This window comes from Manacus vitellinus, unplaced genomic scaffold (assembly GCF_001715985.3).
Source record: "Manacus vitellinus isolate BGI_N305 unplaced genomic scaffold, ASM171598v3 scaffold_5_pilon, whole genome shotgun sequence".
In the NCBI taxonomy this organism is placed as follows: domain Eukaryota; kingdom Metazoa; phylum Chordata; class Aves; order Passeriformes; family Pipridae; genus Manacus; species Manacus vitellinus.
Window position 1 is genome coordinate 16,390,516 of NW_021940682.1, and position 17,181 is coordinate 16,407,696.

The 17,181-nt window shown below is 49.2% G+C and overlaps 1 protein-coding gene across 1 annotated transcript; it reads right to left on the reverse strand.

The window, feature by feature from the left end:
- CBX6 (chromobox 6) lies at nt 1-17,160 on the reverse strand (the record flags this gene model as incomplete). The annotated part of the gene is made up of 3 exons (XM_029963411.1): nt 1-8,764; nt 16,814-16,880; nt 17,093-17,160. Coding segments are annotated over 3 exons (1,107 nt in total), but the record flags the coding sequence as incomplete, so codon positions are not given.
- Nucleotides 17,161-17,181: the final 21 nt, after the last annotated feature.

The following is a 17,181-nucleotide window of genomic DNA, read 5'->3' on the forward strand; positions in this document are numbered from 1 at the left end:
TTTGGAATGTAACAATTTATTGGGGTTAATTTTTTGTTTTAATTTTTAACTCCCCATTTCTGGCATTGATACAATATTCAAGAGCAGCAGAAAGAACAAAATGTACAAGAATACAAGAGTAATTAGCACAACCCCCACCCCCAAACCTGGAGCAAACCATTTTCTTGTGGGAAGCACCAAGGGAAGTGGTGATTCAATCACCCCTCCAATGGCTATGCCTCCCACCCATCCACTCTAGACAGAGTTTAGCCAGCTGGGAACTGGATTAAAAAACAAAACAAAACAAAACAAACACTATATTTAAAATGAAAATTGCAAGACAAAAAAAATAATATATAGATATACAATTCATCCGTGCACAATCCTTAAATGCATTTTTTCAAAATAAAAAAAATTACAAGATACATATTTAGGTTTATCTTAAATTAAAAAAAAATTACCACCTTCACTTTGTATGCCAAGTGAGGGGAAATGAAGAGAGAAATGGGTTGCACCAGAACTATCAGCACTCTTATGAGTCAGGGCTGACCTTCTCCAAGAGAAAGGACAGGGCTCTGATGCTGCCAAAGCTCAAGCACAGGCAGAATCTGAAGCACCCAAGTACCACAGAACTCAGTGGGGTTACTCGCCTACTCCAAGTTCAGTGTTTGCAGGAATCTGCAGGAGTTGAGCCTAAGCTTGGCACAGGGGAAGGTGAAAGGAAGGAACAGATGAGGCAGGCCCCTGTCCTTCACCACCAGCAGACAACTTTCTTTGCAAAAAGAAAACAAATGGGGGAAAAAAAAATCCCAAAATAGAGAGTCTCCTCTATTCTTTGGGAGCATACGAGGCTTAATGGTAGAGGAGAGGAGGGAGGACAGCACACAAAGTTGATTTGCTTGGGGGAGGCGCAGGCATGACAACTCTTTTCTAAAAAAAGTCATCACAATGATTAATTTTTTTGTTCTGTTTGAGAATTTGACCTAAGACTCCATCCCCCTTTGCAGCTGGGGGCCAGAACCAGCAGGCTCCTTCCAAGCAGCTGAAGAGCAACCAACCTGAAGAGCAGCTGAGGGGCTGCTCAGGAGCATAAATGGGCCCCACTAGTCCTATGAGGCCCTGAAGCCCCACCAAGTGTTTTGACCCACCCAACTGCATTCCAGAGGTTTAGTGTGAGCTCTAAGTACTCAACTGAGCAAGGAATGAAGAACCAAGGCCCTGCAGTGGGAATTAACACTTTGTCTGCATGTCCCAAACATGGCCCTTCCCTCCCACCAGATACATTTTCTGAGCCACTGCTGAAGGTGGCATCACCCTGACTGCATCTTGCTGCTCTTCTGTCACCTGACTTTTCCCTGTGCCACAGCATGGTGCTTGCTGTCCCCTTCCCAGCTCTGCTCAGCCCAGGAGTGCAGAGGGTATCCCCATTCCTCCATCACAGTGCCATCTACCAGTGCCTGGAGAGAGCCAGCTCAAAGCACAGCACTTACCTGGAGTAGAAGGACCCTCACTCCAAGTACTGTGCTTCTGGATGGCCCTGGAAACATAATTTCCCACCACAGAGAAGCTGGAAGGGACAGAAGAGCTGCCAGAGACGGCCCACCACCCCAGGAAGGGGAACTGACTATATCTCCCTTCACTCCTGGAAGGAAAAATTTAGAGAAAGGAAGAAAGAAGAACTCAGGGCCCTGCCACATCCTTACAGGTGAGGCAGGTGGAACACAGGGCATCTCAGATGCACCACGCAGAACACACACGAAGCTTCTGGTGCCAAGGCTGACACTGCACAGACAAGGGTGCAAATGCCTCTGACCACACCAGTCTGACAGAGGGCAACGCTGAAATGGGAAAGGAGCAGAGGACGGAAAGGCCAAGGTGAGGACGGAGACAGACTCCAACATCTCCTCCCATCTACACCCCCCAAAAAGAAATCACACACATTGCACTCTGGGGAAGGACATAAAAAATGTAAGTAAAAAAGAAAATAAAGACACTTATTTGCTCAACCCCAAAGCATTGGTGAAATGAAGATACTTCCTGGAGTTACCTGGGGAAGGAAGCACGGACAGGGAGTGGGGGATTTCTGAAGCAATGCTCAGCACTCCGTCTCTGTGCAAATGCCTTGAGAGTTGGGCTGCCAGCACCCTCAGCAGGATGGCCCCCTCCACCCCCATCCCCTTCCCATGAGGGAGACAGAGACACAGAGCAGTGACACAGCTGAGAGAAAGGCCATGGCAAACCAAGAAGGAACAGAACCCAGGAGACACCAAATCCCTGACCTCAAACTAACCCTTTACAGCAGACCACCTTCAGAGCGGAAATTAGGAAGGCTGCGCACAGGGGAGAAAGAGGGGAGAGGGAGGTTTCTTTTATATTCATATATTTATATATAAAAAGTAAATAAGGTCCCAGCTCTTGCGTGATTATTGGGCAATTGAAAAATGCAGCAAAAGCAAGCGACATTGGAGTAAAAGGATGCGCCAGGCAAGGAGGAAAAAGTCTTGTCAGAAAGTGGGGAGAGAGGCAAAGGGAAAAATAAGCACTTAGCCAAACACGCACTCCAGGTTTGTTGCACCCCCCTGGTAAGAAGGACCTGGCTCCTGAGCAGCCCCACCAATGCCATGACCTGGAATTGGCAAAAGTGTGAGGGTCTCAGGAAACCATCCTTCAGCATGGCAACCTCCTTCTGCCAGGAGGTCCCCAGGAAGGTGATCATCTCCAAACACTGGGAGCTGCCAAAGCCTCCTCTACAAAGAGGGGCTGGAGAAGGGAGTGAAATCCCTAGGAAGACTCAGCTCAGAGACAGCTCCTACCTGGTAAAAAGCATAATTGTGGTTTTTTCTTTTTTTTTTTTTTTTTTTATTTCATAAAATCTCCCTGGGAACTTCAGTAAGGGGAGACCCAGAGAAATGCTCCCTTTCTCTTTTGAAAACAGAAATTAAGCAGAGGCTCACCACAGCTGGGTCTGCTCACCACACTATTTCTGTTTTCCATCCCGAAAGGAGCTTGTATCTCTAGCTTCACGCCTCCCCAGTCCCACTCTGCTCAGTGAGAAGAGGGCACAAGACAGGAGGCTGCTGCTCCAAGTAAAAAGCTGTGGGAAGCACTGACAGAGCTCAATAGGCAAAGAGAGAAGTTCCCAGAACTAGCCCAGGCTATGGGAGGCATCAAGACATCTGTCATCCGCCACTGCAAAGCCCAGGGCACCAGAGAAGTCCAGAGAAGTCCAGAGAAGAAAAGCTGTCCAAATGTCCCTGCCTGCCACCTTCTGTTCAGACACCAACATCTGGTAGCTTCCTTCTTCCTCCAGGCACTCCCACACACCAGATGAACACCCAGCAGACATCCTGGATGAGGAAGCCAGCACACAAGAGTTCCCTTTCGCTCTGAAGGAACGTTCGGGCAACTCTGCTCCGCCACCCTGCAGGAAGCTGAAGCAGAAGGTTGCCCTACTTGAGCAGAGTCCCATCAGGGTGTTCATCTCCCCTCCCCATCCCAAAGACTTCCAACACTTGCTGGCCTCAAGAAGAGGGTACACCTCACTCAGCAACACCTTCAGAGCACGCAAGGCAGCTCTCTCATCTACTTCTGAAGATCCAGCCACTGTTGGAGAAGAGACACTGGACTAGATACCAATGGGACTCCATTCTCTGTCCTGATGTGGTGAATCCTATACAGAAAAATGCCACTCCCCACCTGATGCTGGAAGAAGCTAAGAGACCCTACGGAGGGGAGGCATATCTGCTTCCCAGGAAATAAGCCCACCGTGATTAATTCTGCTTGGATACAGGGGACAGAAAAGAGAAGAGACAGCAACTTGGCAGGAAAAGTACATGCCAACCCCAAATCTTAGCAGCTTGCTGTGCATGCAAAGTAAGTCAACTGTTTCCATGTTGATGGCCAGATTCACATTCTGGCAGAACGTGATTGGCCATTTCTGAGGGCCGCTCGGCCAGAAAACCACTTGGAGACTCCACCTTAGCTCACAGGAGAGGTATGGGAGGGAAGGGAAGTCACTCCAACACTTGGGAGGCAAGGACGGGAAAGGTTTGTAGACAGGGTTCCTCCAACATGCAACTTGCCTTTTCAGCTCAGAGATCGCTGCTTAGTCCTAGAATGCCTTTCCCTCCAGTTCAAGCAAGCCAAACACCATCCCAGACATACATGCTTCGATACTACAAAATACTCTTTTCCCTAAGGACCATCTAATACCACTACAATTTGTGCAATCACTGCATTTATTATTCATTTTTAAACTCTCTCTCGCTCTCTCCCTGTAGAAATTTTTTTTAAAACTTTTCTTTTTTTATGCAAAACTAATCATTTCACTTTTTCCACTCCATCATAAAATCTCCTCTAAAAACACGACAACGAGAACAAACATGGCACAGACACAGAGAATACTTCCCTGTTTTTGTTGGGTTTTTTTCTAGGGGTTATTGGGAAGGGAAGGGGATACTTTCAAATAAACTCCTCCCTCAATTCCATGCCCTTTTTAAAAGGCATGGATGAATCTTCTTTCCCATCTCCACCATAAGGAGCAAGGGCAAAAATTCAGAAGGAGGAGCATCACCCACGTGAATACGAAGGTAGGGTTAGTCAGCCTCAAGTGTCTTGTCCACCTGAGGGAACTTGAGGTTGCTGCTGCATTCAAGTTAGCAAACCTCTAACTCAAAACAGCACAGGATCCTCATTTCGGATCCAGAGGTTCAGGGTTTGGTTCCCACCTGGTGACCCACCCAGGGAGGGATTTGTCACACAAGCAGGTGAGTTGTGTCTGCAAGCCGGATCATACTCCCTTCTTCCTCCACAGAGGATCTACTGCACAAGTTCTCTGCTGCAACAAGTCCTCTCATTTCCTCACTGCACGAAGAAAGTCCTTGCGGAGCATCCCTACAATGACCCACTGTTTTCCTCTTCACAGACAGTTCCCTTGCTTTGTCACTCTGGAGAAAGGCAAAACCCCTTCAATTAAACAATTCCTGCCCCTTGCCCCCAAAGAACACCATACAAGAGACACTGGGGAAAAGAATTCTGCCAAGCAACACATCTTGGCCAAAACACATCAAGAGTTTCCTATTAAAGTTCCCTTTTATCTCCCACTTAAACGCTTCAATATTTTTTCAGAACCTTGATACCACGAAACAAAACACATCACCACATACACACCAAACAGTAACTTAACAACCTAAAGTGACTGGCTGGTTTGCATCCACCCCACAAAGCAGCTCCTCTTATCTTGCAGCCACAGATTAGTTCTTGTTCAGAAGGGAGAGGAAAAAGAGAAGAACCTCCTCGCTATTTTCCTAAGAAAGAGCTTTTCCCTATGCCTACAAACTGCTCATCTTTGAAGCTGCAGTCAAATGGATAGGCTATGCTAAAATAAGGGATCCTTGGGTGTGCCAGGCACAGGAAAGATGAAAAAAACCCCAAACAAACAAACAAAAAAGCCAAAAACCAAAACCCCAACCCCCACGAAAAATACAAGCAGGTATTAATACAGACACGCACACAAGTCCAACAAGTTATAGGAAGCCTTAGCTTGGTGAATGGATCAGGGAAGTCTCTTTCTCCCTGCCCCTAGCTTTAGCTGTGAACGAAAGCACATCCCCAAAGAGTCCACTATGCTCTTTAATCAAGGAAAGAAAAAGAAAGAGGTGTACAAAGGGTGGTGCTAACAGCACCTGGAATCCCCCTCGGACTGTCTGCACAGACACCCAACCGCAACTGCTGTAAAATCACGGTGACCCACAGCTTGAAATGCCACCTGCTGTGAGACAAGGTTTGTAGGGAGGACAGCAAAGATTTTATTACACCAACCCAGGCACTGGAGGAAGGGAATAGACAAGCTCTGGGCACAGAAGCCCTAATTAAGGTCAGAAGCCGGTCTATCCCTCTACCATTCTGACGATGTCCCTTGGGCAGACAAATATTACTTCCCTCCCACAAATTGCCTCCCTTCTACCCTCAGATCACTGCAACCACAAAATCACTACTCCACATGAGAGCACTCCTTGAAGCCAGCAGCTCCTGAGTATCCTTGTGTGAAAGCACCAGAGGGGCCAATTCCAATTGTGTTTACCCACCCAAGGTAGGTCTGTAAGTAAATGAGCCCTGGCATGGGGAATATTTCCACCCTTTTCACCTCTACAGCACGTTATGTGGAAGTGACACCCCTTTGCCCCATCCAGGGACAGGGATGAAAGGGTGAGGTTCTCCCACTGATTGAACAGCACCTCTTTTCCTTGCCCCTACAGGCCGAGTCCTGTGAGAGTAGAGGGAAGTAGAGAGCAAAGGAACAGCATCTCACCGTGAAGCTTAGGACCCACAGAGAAACAGAGCAAGCCAGAAACGGCAGGTAAAAAAGAGCTTATTTTGGATGTGAACAAAGGTGGTCAGGAAAGAGGGAGCTTGGGCAAAGAACAGCAAGCTGTGGTCTTGCTCCCTCCTACTTGCTAGGGGTGAAGAGAAGGAATTTCTAGATCAGCTCACAGGAGTTTTGGGAAAGAGATCCCAGCACACATGCATATGGTGTGAGAGAGACGGGTATTTCTTATGAGCACCTTTGGTTGACAGTTGTAAGGGCTGTTTCAGATGCTGAAAAGACAAGAGGGGAAACCTCTTCCAGGCCACCCACCACAGGGAGGGGAGAGCAGGAGAAGCAAAAGGAAGCAGGAAGAGCAAATGACCTGCCTTAGCATCCGCCCCTCCCTCCTTTGGAGGGAGCAAGAGGAAGCAAAGAGGGTCGGGGGAAGCTTACGCACAAGGCAGGAGACCAGCCTCACGTGGCTGGGGCAGCATCGTGCTGTTGGCGTCATCTTCCCCCAAACTGAATGGTGGATGCACAGCCCACTCCCACTTCCACCACAGAAAGGCCAGGGAAGGGCATTTCATGCCCTCTCCCCTGATCAAGTGCAAGTGATGAACATCAGGAGGAAGATCTGGGCCGGAAGCAGACTCCTCTTCTCTTTTCTTCCCTTTCTCCTGCAGAGCTGAGCAAGCTGGAAAATGCGGGAGAAGGGGAGGGAGTAGGGCACCTGAAAGCACCCATACAACTGCCAAGGTAGCACCAATAGTCAAAGGAAAGGGGAAGCCAATATGGGGCATACGCTGCATGGGGCACCCCTACCGCCCCAGCTTTGTCTCAAGCACCTTCCAGGCATGACACTTCACCTGCCCTTCTTCCCCTCACTCTGGGGGCATCTGGATCAGCAACTGCCATGAGGACAGTAGAGGAGAGGGCAGATCCAGGCCACAGGCCAAGAGGGGAAAGGATGGCAGGATCGTACTCATGGCAAGGGGGAAACATAGGAATGGAAGAGACTGCATGCACATTGTGGGAGAAGATTTGGAGGACATGGGCAAGGGCTCCAATCCTCTTACATCCTTCCCTCAAGGGTCTGGAGCTCCCCTTCAGTTTTGTCAAAGATGGAAGGGTAATGAGGAAGAGCAGCACCTTCCTCACCACCTGCACAGGCACACAGACACATGCTCACCCATCCCTCAGTCCCAAAGGCTCCACCGCCTGTTGGACAACACCACATTCAAGGACAAACAATCACTCCCCAGCCCCACCACAACCCTCCCTGCCTCCTCCCAGCGGCACTAACACCCAGGAACAGGGGGTGCTCCCCCACTGACACGCTCCAGCCTCCAGGCAAGAGAAAGTGGGCAGGAGGAAAGGAGGAAGGGTGGCAGTGAGGGCAGAGGGACAGCCAAGGGGAGAAGGAGAGAACTAAGGACAGCCATTCACACCACGACTTCTCGCAGGTAGAGCTCCCCCCACGCCCCTCGAGTGGGAGGACCTGGCCGCTCACTTGCTGCCTCCTCCACCACCACCCGCTGCCACCTTCTCAAAATCCTCTGCGTTACAGAACTCCTTGATGGTTACGGTGAGGAGGTTGCTGGTGACATCCGTGACCACCACGTTTGAGCAAGGGGACATCTCAGGACGCCAGTCGCCGGCCTCCTGCTCTGGGTCAGAAGAGGAGAGAGACAAGGAGGGCGTCTGCCCCCCACTGCACCCTCCTGAGGGAGAACGCTTGCTGGTGGCAGCCGACTCGGGTGGGATTGAGAGGTCAAGGACCTCCGACTCACGCCAGTCGGGGATGGCTGGGCTGAGGGTCTCGGGGAGCAGCTTTGGAGGGGAATCATCTGGGTCAGAGGAGGAGTGGGGAGCGGGTGATGGGCAGCCAGAGGAGCTGGAGCTGGGAGCATCATAGGGGGTGGAGCCCATAATGAGCCCACAGGAGGCTGCCTGGGAGCCTTCTGCCTCCCCCTTGCCCTCCAAAGAAGGGGTAGGCGCAGCAGACGGCTTATTGTAGAGGGAAAAGGTGCCAAACTTCATGTGGCGGATCTGGGTGCGGAGGACGCTCTCGCTGAACTTTTTGCTCTTGCCAATGACACGGTTTCGGGACGGAATCTTGGGCCGAGCCAGGCCCCCGGTCCCATTGGCTGGCTTCCCACCTTTGTCAATGACTTTGAGGTTGAGGATGATGCGGCTGCGTTTGGGCTCGCGGGGTTTCACCTTACGGTTGATGATGCGGACGGTCTCCGAGAAGGGGGAGACGGGAGGACGAATGCCAGCCCCACCACCCACGCTCCCGCTGTTCTGGGGATCTGGACGGGGCAGGGGGCGCCGGGACATGCGGTGGCATCGCCGGATGTCTTTCTTGAGCCGGTGCACCGCAGCACTGGAGTGGAGCTTGGGAGAGGAGGTACTAGAACCAGGCTTGACAGAAAAGTGTACATCCCCAATGTGGAGGGCCTCCGCTTGGGCCCGAGCCTGCAGTGGTGGGGAGAAAGAAAACAAACAGGGTCAGAGAGGCAGCCTAGGTGCAGCCAAATCTCAAACCAGGCATTGCTTACCTGAGGCCAAGCACTCACCAGCAATGCTATGTCACATTGATATCCAACATTAATGATAAGCATGGGTACACACCTACAGGCTACTGATAGCTACGGCACAGCCCCCAGGTAGGCACGAGGCACTGTCTATATCCTTTTCAGGCAGCTGATGTCTCCCTAAACTGTGCTCCTGTAGACATGTGCTTTCCCCAGGGAGAAACTGCCAATTCCCCAGGCATGTTTCACGGTTACAGTCAGTGGTCTCCAAGGCCCCCCAGGTCATCGCCAGCAAACGTACACAACCCTCCACTGTCAGACAAACAAGCCAGCATCCTCCTAGAAACTGGGGCTGTTAGTGCTGAGTTAGCACTCAAAATTACATACTAGTCCCAAGACTGGGGATTGTATCTTGTACAACATGAGTACTAGAGAGGAAGAGTAATGCGCTCAGTTTCCTCTTCTCCTCCCACAGCCAGAATCATCTCTGGAAAGCACGGTAGAAGGGGGTCTTGAGGAACAAAGATGGAGGCATGTGAGAGTGGTCTGATGGAGTTGTCTTAGTTAAACACCAGAAATGCAGAGATCTGAAGCTCATTTCTAATTAGGGCCACAAGCAAGTCATTCATCCTTACTGTGCTGTCGAGCAAGGTCCAGTGTTTAAAGCCAGAGATTAGGCCAGCTGGAATTCAAGTCAAGTTTTAACTGCATCTCCAAAGAAGAGATTGTCTTGTCCCTTTAAACACCACACTTGTTTAAAACCTAATACTGAATCAGAGCAGGAACAGCACTAGTTCAGCTGTGCTGTGCCAGCTCTCCCCAAGAGCCAGGCCAGGGGAACAAGACTTTTAAGCTCTTCTAGTGCTTGGAGACAGTTCCAAAACCTGCCCTGGTTCATGTACCAGAGACAGGAACATTTTCTGGCAGCAGGAACAACAGTTTCATTGGTAAGCTGGTGCTGTATGACCTGAAGACCCTGTGGGCATGGAAACCCAGAGTGCATTCTTACATCACACCCCACCAGAGCACTGTTGCTTTTAGAGCTCAGCCTCCCACCTGCACCCTGCTACTGGCCCAAATCAGCCTGCTTCCATATTCCCTCTCAGCAGTGGTGATAGGTAGAAGTCACAAAGGCCTGGAGGAGACAGGAGAGCCCCCCTGCGATTTCCCATCCAGTGAGCAGCTTCCCCCACCTCGTGGGCACAGCAAGAACTGCAGTGCTGGAAGACAACAGCTGCTTTTCCTCCCTAACTTTTCCATCCCGTTGCCCCTTGCACACGCCAAGATCGGGATGGCTTCTTGCCAGCTAAGAGCTTAGCACTCAACTCCATCTCCTTTGTCACCCTGCAGGCTGTGCCTCCTACCAGAGAAACGCCCAGGGAAAAAAATGTGTGTGTAAAGGCCGGGATCTAACAGATCTAAGCGAGGGGCCCAGCCAGCTCCTGCACAAAAAGCTCAAAGCCCTGGCCCCACAGCTCAGAGCTTTGCTGTTACCCAGTGCCCCTCTTCTCCCACCAAGATCCCTATGGGAACCGCAGAAGATCCCAAACTAGCTGAGAACAGAGACGTGAAGACATTTTGTTCCTCTCTGGCTAATGCTGGATGATCGTGGCCTTCAGTACTACCTTGTATCCTGGCTTTAAAACAGTTGCAAAAATGAAGCCTCCTTCTTGAGCTGTACATAAAAACACAGACTGAAGGCTCACCCAGACCAGGAACTCTGCGTTAGCCGACTGACAAAGAAATAGGGACAAGATGACACAACCGCCAAGGCAGGCACAGACACTCTCCACATTAAGAAACAGGGCTGTTTCCACCTAGCTAGAGGGAAGTGTTCCCAGCACACACAAACCCAAACACATCCTGCCGTAGCAGGAAGAATCCCAGTGTCCAACTAGTTTCTCTTTGTTCAGCCTTGCACATTGCTCCATGGCCCAAACTGTTGAGAAAATAATTAGACACAGTTCCTGTTGCAGGCATCCTACAGGCTGGAGCCCAGTAGCAGCAGCAGATGAACTCCCCAGGCCACGCAACAACTCTCCCCATCCCATCTCATCAATACATAACTTGGAGACACCGCAGATCCTGTCAGGAGGTCACAGGCACAGGCTGTGCTTGCTCCCTCTCCTCACACGTCCCTCTGAAGCAGATGGCAGACACAAGGACAAGCTACAGTTTGCTTTCTGACATTACATATCAGCATAGCCTGAATTAACAAATTTATTCTTTTCCCTCCCCTTCCCCATCACAGCTAGCCCTTCTAGCATTGCTGCTCTTGTGCTTTGGGCTTCTCACCAATTTACCACTGCTCAGCTGAGAGCAAAGTGTAACACAAATGCAGGACAGGAAAGCCAGGCAGAGGGTGCAGACAGATGCACTAGTGAAAATCCTTCATCTATAGCTTCAGCAGATAGACACAGGTATCCTTCAGGGCCTCTCTTGCTGCCAACACTGCACATCTTTCAGATTAATTCCATACCCTGTAATCATGCCTTGGAGTGAGTTCTGCCCCCTCTGTGCCATTCTGCTCCAAGTCAAATCTAATTGCCACCTTCCATCAGTACCGCCATCCATTACCCATGGGAAAGAAGGCAGCTTCTCACAGGGGAGGGGGAAGCAGTCACAAACACCCTCAGATTCCTTGGACACCCCAAAATTCTTCACCAAAGCTTCCCATCAATCACATTAAATGAAGTGATGATGCTGGGATGGTCACATCCACAGTCCTGCTGATTTTACTTTCTCTGCCTGTGCACATTAATCAGCTCTTGTCCTGTTTTGACAGAGACCTGTCTTGGTTTTGCGCTTGCACAGCAGCTAGTGCAGAGCCCTGGTGCAGGGCTGGGACTTCTCCAGTGTGCCAGAACCACTAGGTCTCCTTAACTTGCTATGTATCTGCATTTCCAGTTACTTCTGGGGCACTTCCTCAAGGCCGAAGCTGCTTCTAACTTGTGTTTCAGCTGTCTGCATTTATTAAATTCCAGTTTCAGTAGTCTCCAGGTAGACTGCAAGCGGCATCAATACCTTTGGCCAGATAATATTAAGAGAGAGGATAAGTTGGGACCCAACAGTCCTCCCCTGGTGCTACACTACTATCCCCAGCGACAAGCTTCAATGCAAGTTCCAAAGAGCAAGATGCAAATATTCAGCTTACCTCGAGATTGTTTTTCCAGGTAAGGTTTCAAGAAAAATAGTATCAGATGTGTTATCTAAGACCAACCCCCAGAGCCCTCTCACTTGTGAAGCACAGGATCAGGTTTATTCAGACATCAACTATGCAAACTCATCCCTTCACTGCAGAGGACAGCACATTTTCTGTGCTCTCCTTCCCCTGCTTCCAACTTTACATTAAGTAACTTGCTACCTCAGATTTGGAGAAGATTCAGCATTCAGTTTTATCTATTGGAAGCACACTTCTCCCTGCTACGGATCCATTTCTCGATCACACTCACAAGCCATATGAGCATAAGGTCTTGGAAAAAACAAACCCATTCAATCCTTTCAGCTGTGTCACCACAGTTTTCTACTTTGCTCACAAGTCTTCCAAATGGAAGCTAGGTCTCTGGGTTTTGCTGTTTTCACCCGCAGGATGTGCTCACCGCTGAAGAGGTACTCAGCATGTATACAAAGTAATTCACTTTCTGCTTACAGCTCAGCCTACATCAGGATGCAGCTTCTGGAGGCTTGCTGCAGTGCTCTGTCACGAGAGCAAGCCAATTGCTAGGATTGCTTCCCTTCCCCCTCTTCCCTTCTGGGATACGTATCACCTTTATTTATCTTGTACAGCTCTCCCTCATTGCCCCGGGAACTAGTGTATCTCCCCCATTCCCTACTATTTCTGAATAAATGTCCCTTGAGGCCCAGAAAGCATATTTGTTCATTTATTCCCTTAACACACTGAGACACACAAGCACATACACAGACATGTGCTTAGAAAGGCCTCTCTTACCTGATTTGTATCAAATCTCTCCAATTTGGAAGAAAAAAAAAAACAAACCAAAACAAAGATCTTGTAAGGCAAAATGGATTTCTAGTTAATTGTTTCAAAATCAAGCAAATTCCAGTAGTGCTGCTGCACCATAGCAGCACAATTCTCTCATAAATTACTGGGTCTGCTTTGTCTTTTATTCTCCACCTGCATTCCCACAGTCCTTGCTCCAAACAGCATTCGCAAGAGCTCTTCTTTCCCCTTTTTGGCTGCCATTCTGCCTTTTTATCACCCTCTTTCTTCTGCAGTCTTCCAAGTGACAAGGCAAAAGCAAGCCAGTTCATAGCACAGTTCTCCCAAGCAACACTGCCATAAACTAAAGTTTCCCTCTGGATGGGGAACAAAATGCTACAAAGGGGAATGGTTTGTTTTCAAACCGCTCGGGGATAATTTACGAACAGGGAGGAGATCAAAAGAAACCCAATTCCAACTTTAGAGTTCAAGAAAGGGCAAAGTGACAGAGCACCACGCTGCTCAGCCCCTTCTTCCCCCACTCTCCCACTAAGAATCTCCTTTACTCTGTTCTCCCTTACTTCTTCCTTCCCATTAACCTTCTCCACCCTTGTCCCCTTAGTATTTATGGCCAGCCCAACTAAGGGTCTTTGCCAGCCACCCACTGAGCTTGCAGATCAGGCTCTGTCTCTGAACAGCACTTGCTTGACTTTATTAGATGAGTTGGTGAGTTTTGCATTCTGCACAGCAGAGTGCCTAGGGAAAAGCAAAATAAAAAGAGCAAATTGAGCAGGAAAAGAAGAGGAGGAAGATCACTCCAGCATGTGCTGTACCTCTTTCTAACCTCACACCAGCTTCCACTCTGACCCGCAGCCTAAGGGCCTGTCCTCAAGGATGACTTCTGCCAGACACCTAAGTAGTAAGGTAAGAGCCTTACGTACAGTGCTGCCTCTTTCAGACCAAGGACTCGACTTCCCACCGCTCAGCACAAGGCTGCAGCATACCAGCAGCCTCCCAAGAATTACAACCTCCCGCCAAGCCTGATCTCAGCTGTGGGAAAGTTTGCCCCTAGTATGCAGAGGATAAAGACCCACTTCCTGCCCAAAACTCTGCAGTTCAAGTTTGCAGGGGTTGCTTTCAACATTGGCCATCTTGACAGTGATCTTACAAAATCTGGACTGTAATTTGCCTGTGCAGTCTGATCGAAAGGGCAAGTGTTAGAAACAGGAGCCTGGCTTACAAAGGCAGCAGGTGGCCAAAGATGCAGCTTTTCAAAGCTTTTCCAAAGGCGCGGGCCACTAACCTGCTGGAATGCTTTCTGCAAATCCCTCTGGGTGCCTATCTGCAACTTTTGAGAACTAATCCCAGGATAAACCGAGCCCCAACTGCAAGCTAAAACACCCACACAACCCAAGGGACTGAGCAGCGTTTCAGGGCACTTATTTTGATGCCATCCCGGAGACTCAGAAGCCTAAGTTTAAGCACATGAAAAATCCTAGCAAGCCACCAAGTTCAGGGCAGATTAGTCTACCAAAGCGGTCCTAGGCCAGACTTCTGCTTAAAAATCATTGCAACCAGATCTAATCTGTTCAGTTAACAGATCAAAAAGAATATTGTTCTAACTGCCAACTCCAAATACTCCCTCTGGGACACAAGAATCAAATTTCTTCCCTCGCTTCCGAAATTCTCACTGGCGAGAGATTCTGCAGCTGAAAGAACTGAAAACACTGTTAGCGATGCGTGAGGCAGTCCCACTCCTCCCATATCAGCACTGGTGCTGCGGGGCTGGCAGAGGTCAAACGTGCACCTTCAGTGGGTCAGAAGGACTGACGAGGGATGCAAACCATGTGACAGTGTCTCTGTCACAATTCTACCCACAGCTGTGTTGATTGTGGTTTGCCTGAATGGAGCGCAAACAAGTTCAGATAGGGCTGGCTGAGATAGAGTTACTTCTTGCTGCCTGGCCTGGGGTGTTATTTTTAGGGTAGGATCCGAAGTCACAGAGGAAGAGCAAGTCAGAGCATTAACAGTTCCGCCAGCTCTGTTTCCCAGAGGTGCAAACCAAGCGGCAGTGGAAGCGCTCTGCCCTGCCAGCCTCTCCCACAACGTGGCACCAGCCTTCACAAGAGTTAATCTTGCTCCCCCATCACGATCCATCTTCTACAAAATAGTGAGCCAGCTCCACAAACCTACAGGTTTTCATTACTGTTTGAGGAGCTGGCAGAAGGAAGACGTGCCACAGAAACGTGTCACCAACGTGATTCAAAGGATACTGTTGAATAATTCAGGTTCCAAGTTTAGGGGGGTTTTAAAGAGCAAGGGGAGAAGAGAAGCAATGAGTGGGTTTTGCGTTTGGGGGTTGGTTTTGGTTTTTTAGATGAGTGAAAATGATTGATTTTTTTTTAAATGAGTAATATGGCAATGGATTTTGCCGTATCACATTCAGAATCAAAAATAAAAGAAACTGATTACACATAGCATAATCATTTCTCTACAGCTCTGAACAGTGTCAGGTCTTACAAATATCAGTATTTTTTAATTCAGGCAGAGAACTATTTTAAACTGGTGGTTTCCCTTTAAGTGTTCCTCTGCATTGTTGGAAATCTAAACACAAGGGTTACATTTAATGCATGACTGCCAGAAAGAGAAAAGCCAACTAGTCTGGTTTCCCTGAATATAGCATAAGAGCTAGTACGTATCAGATATGTTTGTAATTCTCAGTCTGCAGACGCAGAACACTGTTAGCAGAAAAACAGGCAATGAGGGAGAAGGACAGTTCCATCAGCAGGACTTTCCGAGGACTACCACAGTCTCATGGGTTTTATGAAGAGCATCAGAATATGCCTGTTCCTGCATTTCTTCCGTGTGCTTCATTATATCCTCTCAAAGCAAAGAAGAGGTGACACCCTACCCCCTCACTCCTCTTTCCAGTGCTCATGCAGTTAAAAGTGCTGCGCTGACTTGAGTAAAGCTCCTACTGCTGCCAGGCAAAGGAAAGTATTAACCTGTTTCACAGATGGGGAAACACACACAAAGGCTAAATGAGTTGCCCAAAGCCACAGAATGACTTGGTGATAGCGATGCCTTACCACAGGGTCCACACCGGCTGTTCCAGGGCTTCATAGCAGAATGAAACCAGGGAAGCTGTGGACTTGCTCATCTGTCTGAACTATACAAGGCTGTGTTCCTTCTATGCTCATTTGAAGTCTGAGATTGTGACAGTTGGAGAGGAAAAGGGGGGAAGAGAGGAGTAGAGCAAGGTGCTTTGTCTGTAAACTAATAAATACACAAAGCTCGCATAGCAGTCACACAGCTACTGGTGCTTTTAAGAAGAGAAAGTAAAAAATACAGGGAGGGCCTGCACTAGGGACTATCTTCCTTGCTCCTCGTTGCAAGGGAGCAGAGATGCTATGACAACATCTTCTTGCAGAGATGTTAAGTCTATAAGAGGAGAACTGGAAACTTCAGCTGCCATCCTATGCAGAGGTAAAACACTCCACCTCCTCCTCCTCACCCACCCCCCTCTGCCCTCCTCAAATGCAAAACAAGCCTGCAGTTTATAGATCAAAACATGAACCCTTCATGAAACTCCTATGGAGCACCTACATCCTGAAGCACAATCAGAGGAGTACAAGTGGCAGCGGGATTCCCGCCTCAGCTGCCTGACCGCTCAGCGTGCTGCTAAGTTGCAGAGCATGGGCTGGATGGAACAGGCTGCTGAAGGAACAGGGAGCAGGGCTGGCTAGCTCTCCACTGCGGCAGCAGAAGGCCGTGAGAGAGAGAGGATATTGGAAAAAGAGATTGCAGCCTCACCATGCACATCTGCGTGTGCCGATCGTCCTGCTGAGGCACCCGTCGCACGCACACTCGCTCTCCCGTCACACGCTTCTGTGCCTCTGCCCACCCTCCCCCTTTCCTGTCGGTTTTCCCCGCGCTCCCAGAGCCAGGCATCAGGCACAAGTCACTTGAAAGTCCAGTCCTTCCAAGGGCATGCACCGGAAAGATTTGAGAGACATTTGGCTAGGCCCAAGTTATTTAAATAAGAGTTACCTTCAGCAGAAAAGTTTTAGGTTTAGGTCCTCTCTTCTTGGGCCCGTACAGCTCACGCTCTCGTTCCCTTTAGGGAGTCAAATTTGTCAAGAAGTTAAAACTTTTCCCAAAGGAGAAACAGAAGTATACAAGTTTGATTTAAAAAAATAAAAAAGAAAAAGGAAAAAAAAAAGATAAAAAAGAAACAAGGAGAGCCTGGACACTCTTTCCCGCTCGCCCACCCAAAGCCAAACCTGCTGCTGCAGCCCCCCCAGCCTGGGGCGGGGGATGAGCACTCACTTCTGCTCGAAGGCGGCGATGAGGCGGGAGTCCAGGATGTTCTCCTCGGGTTCCCAGGTGCTGTACCTGCCGGGGCGGGAGCAGCGGGG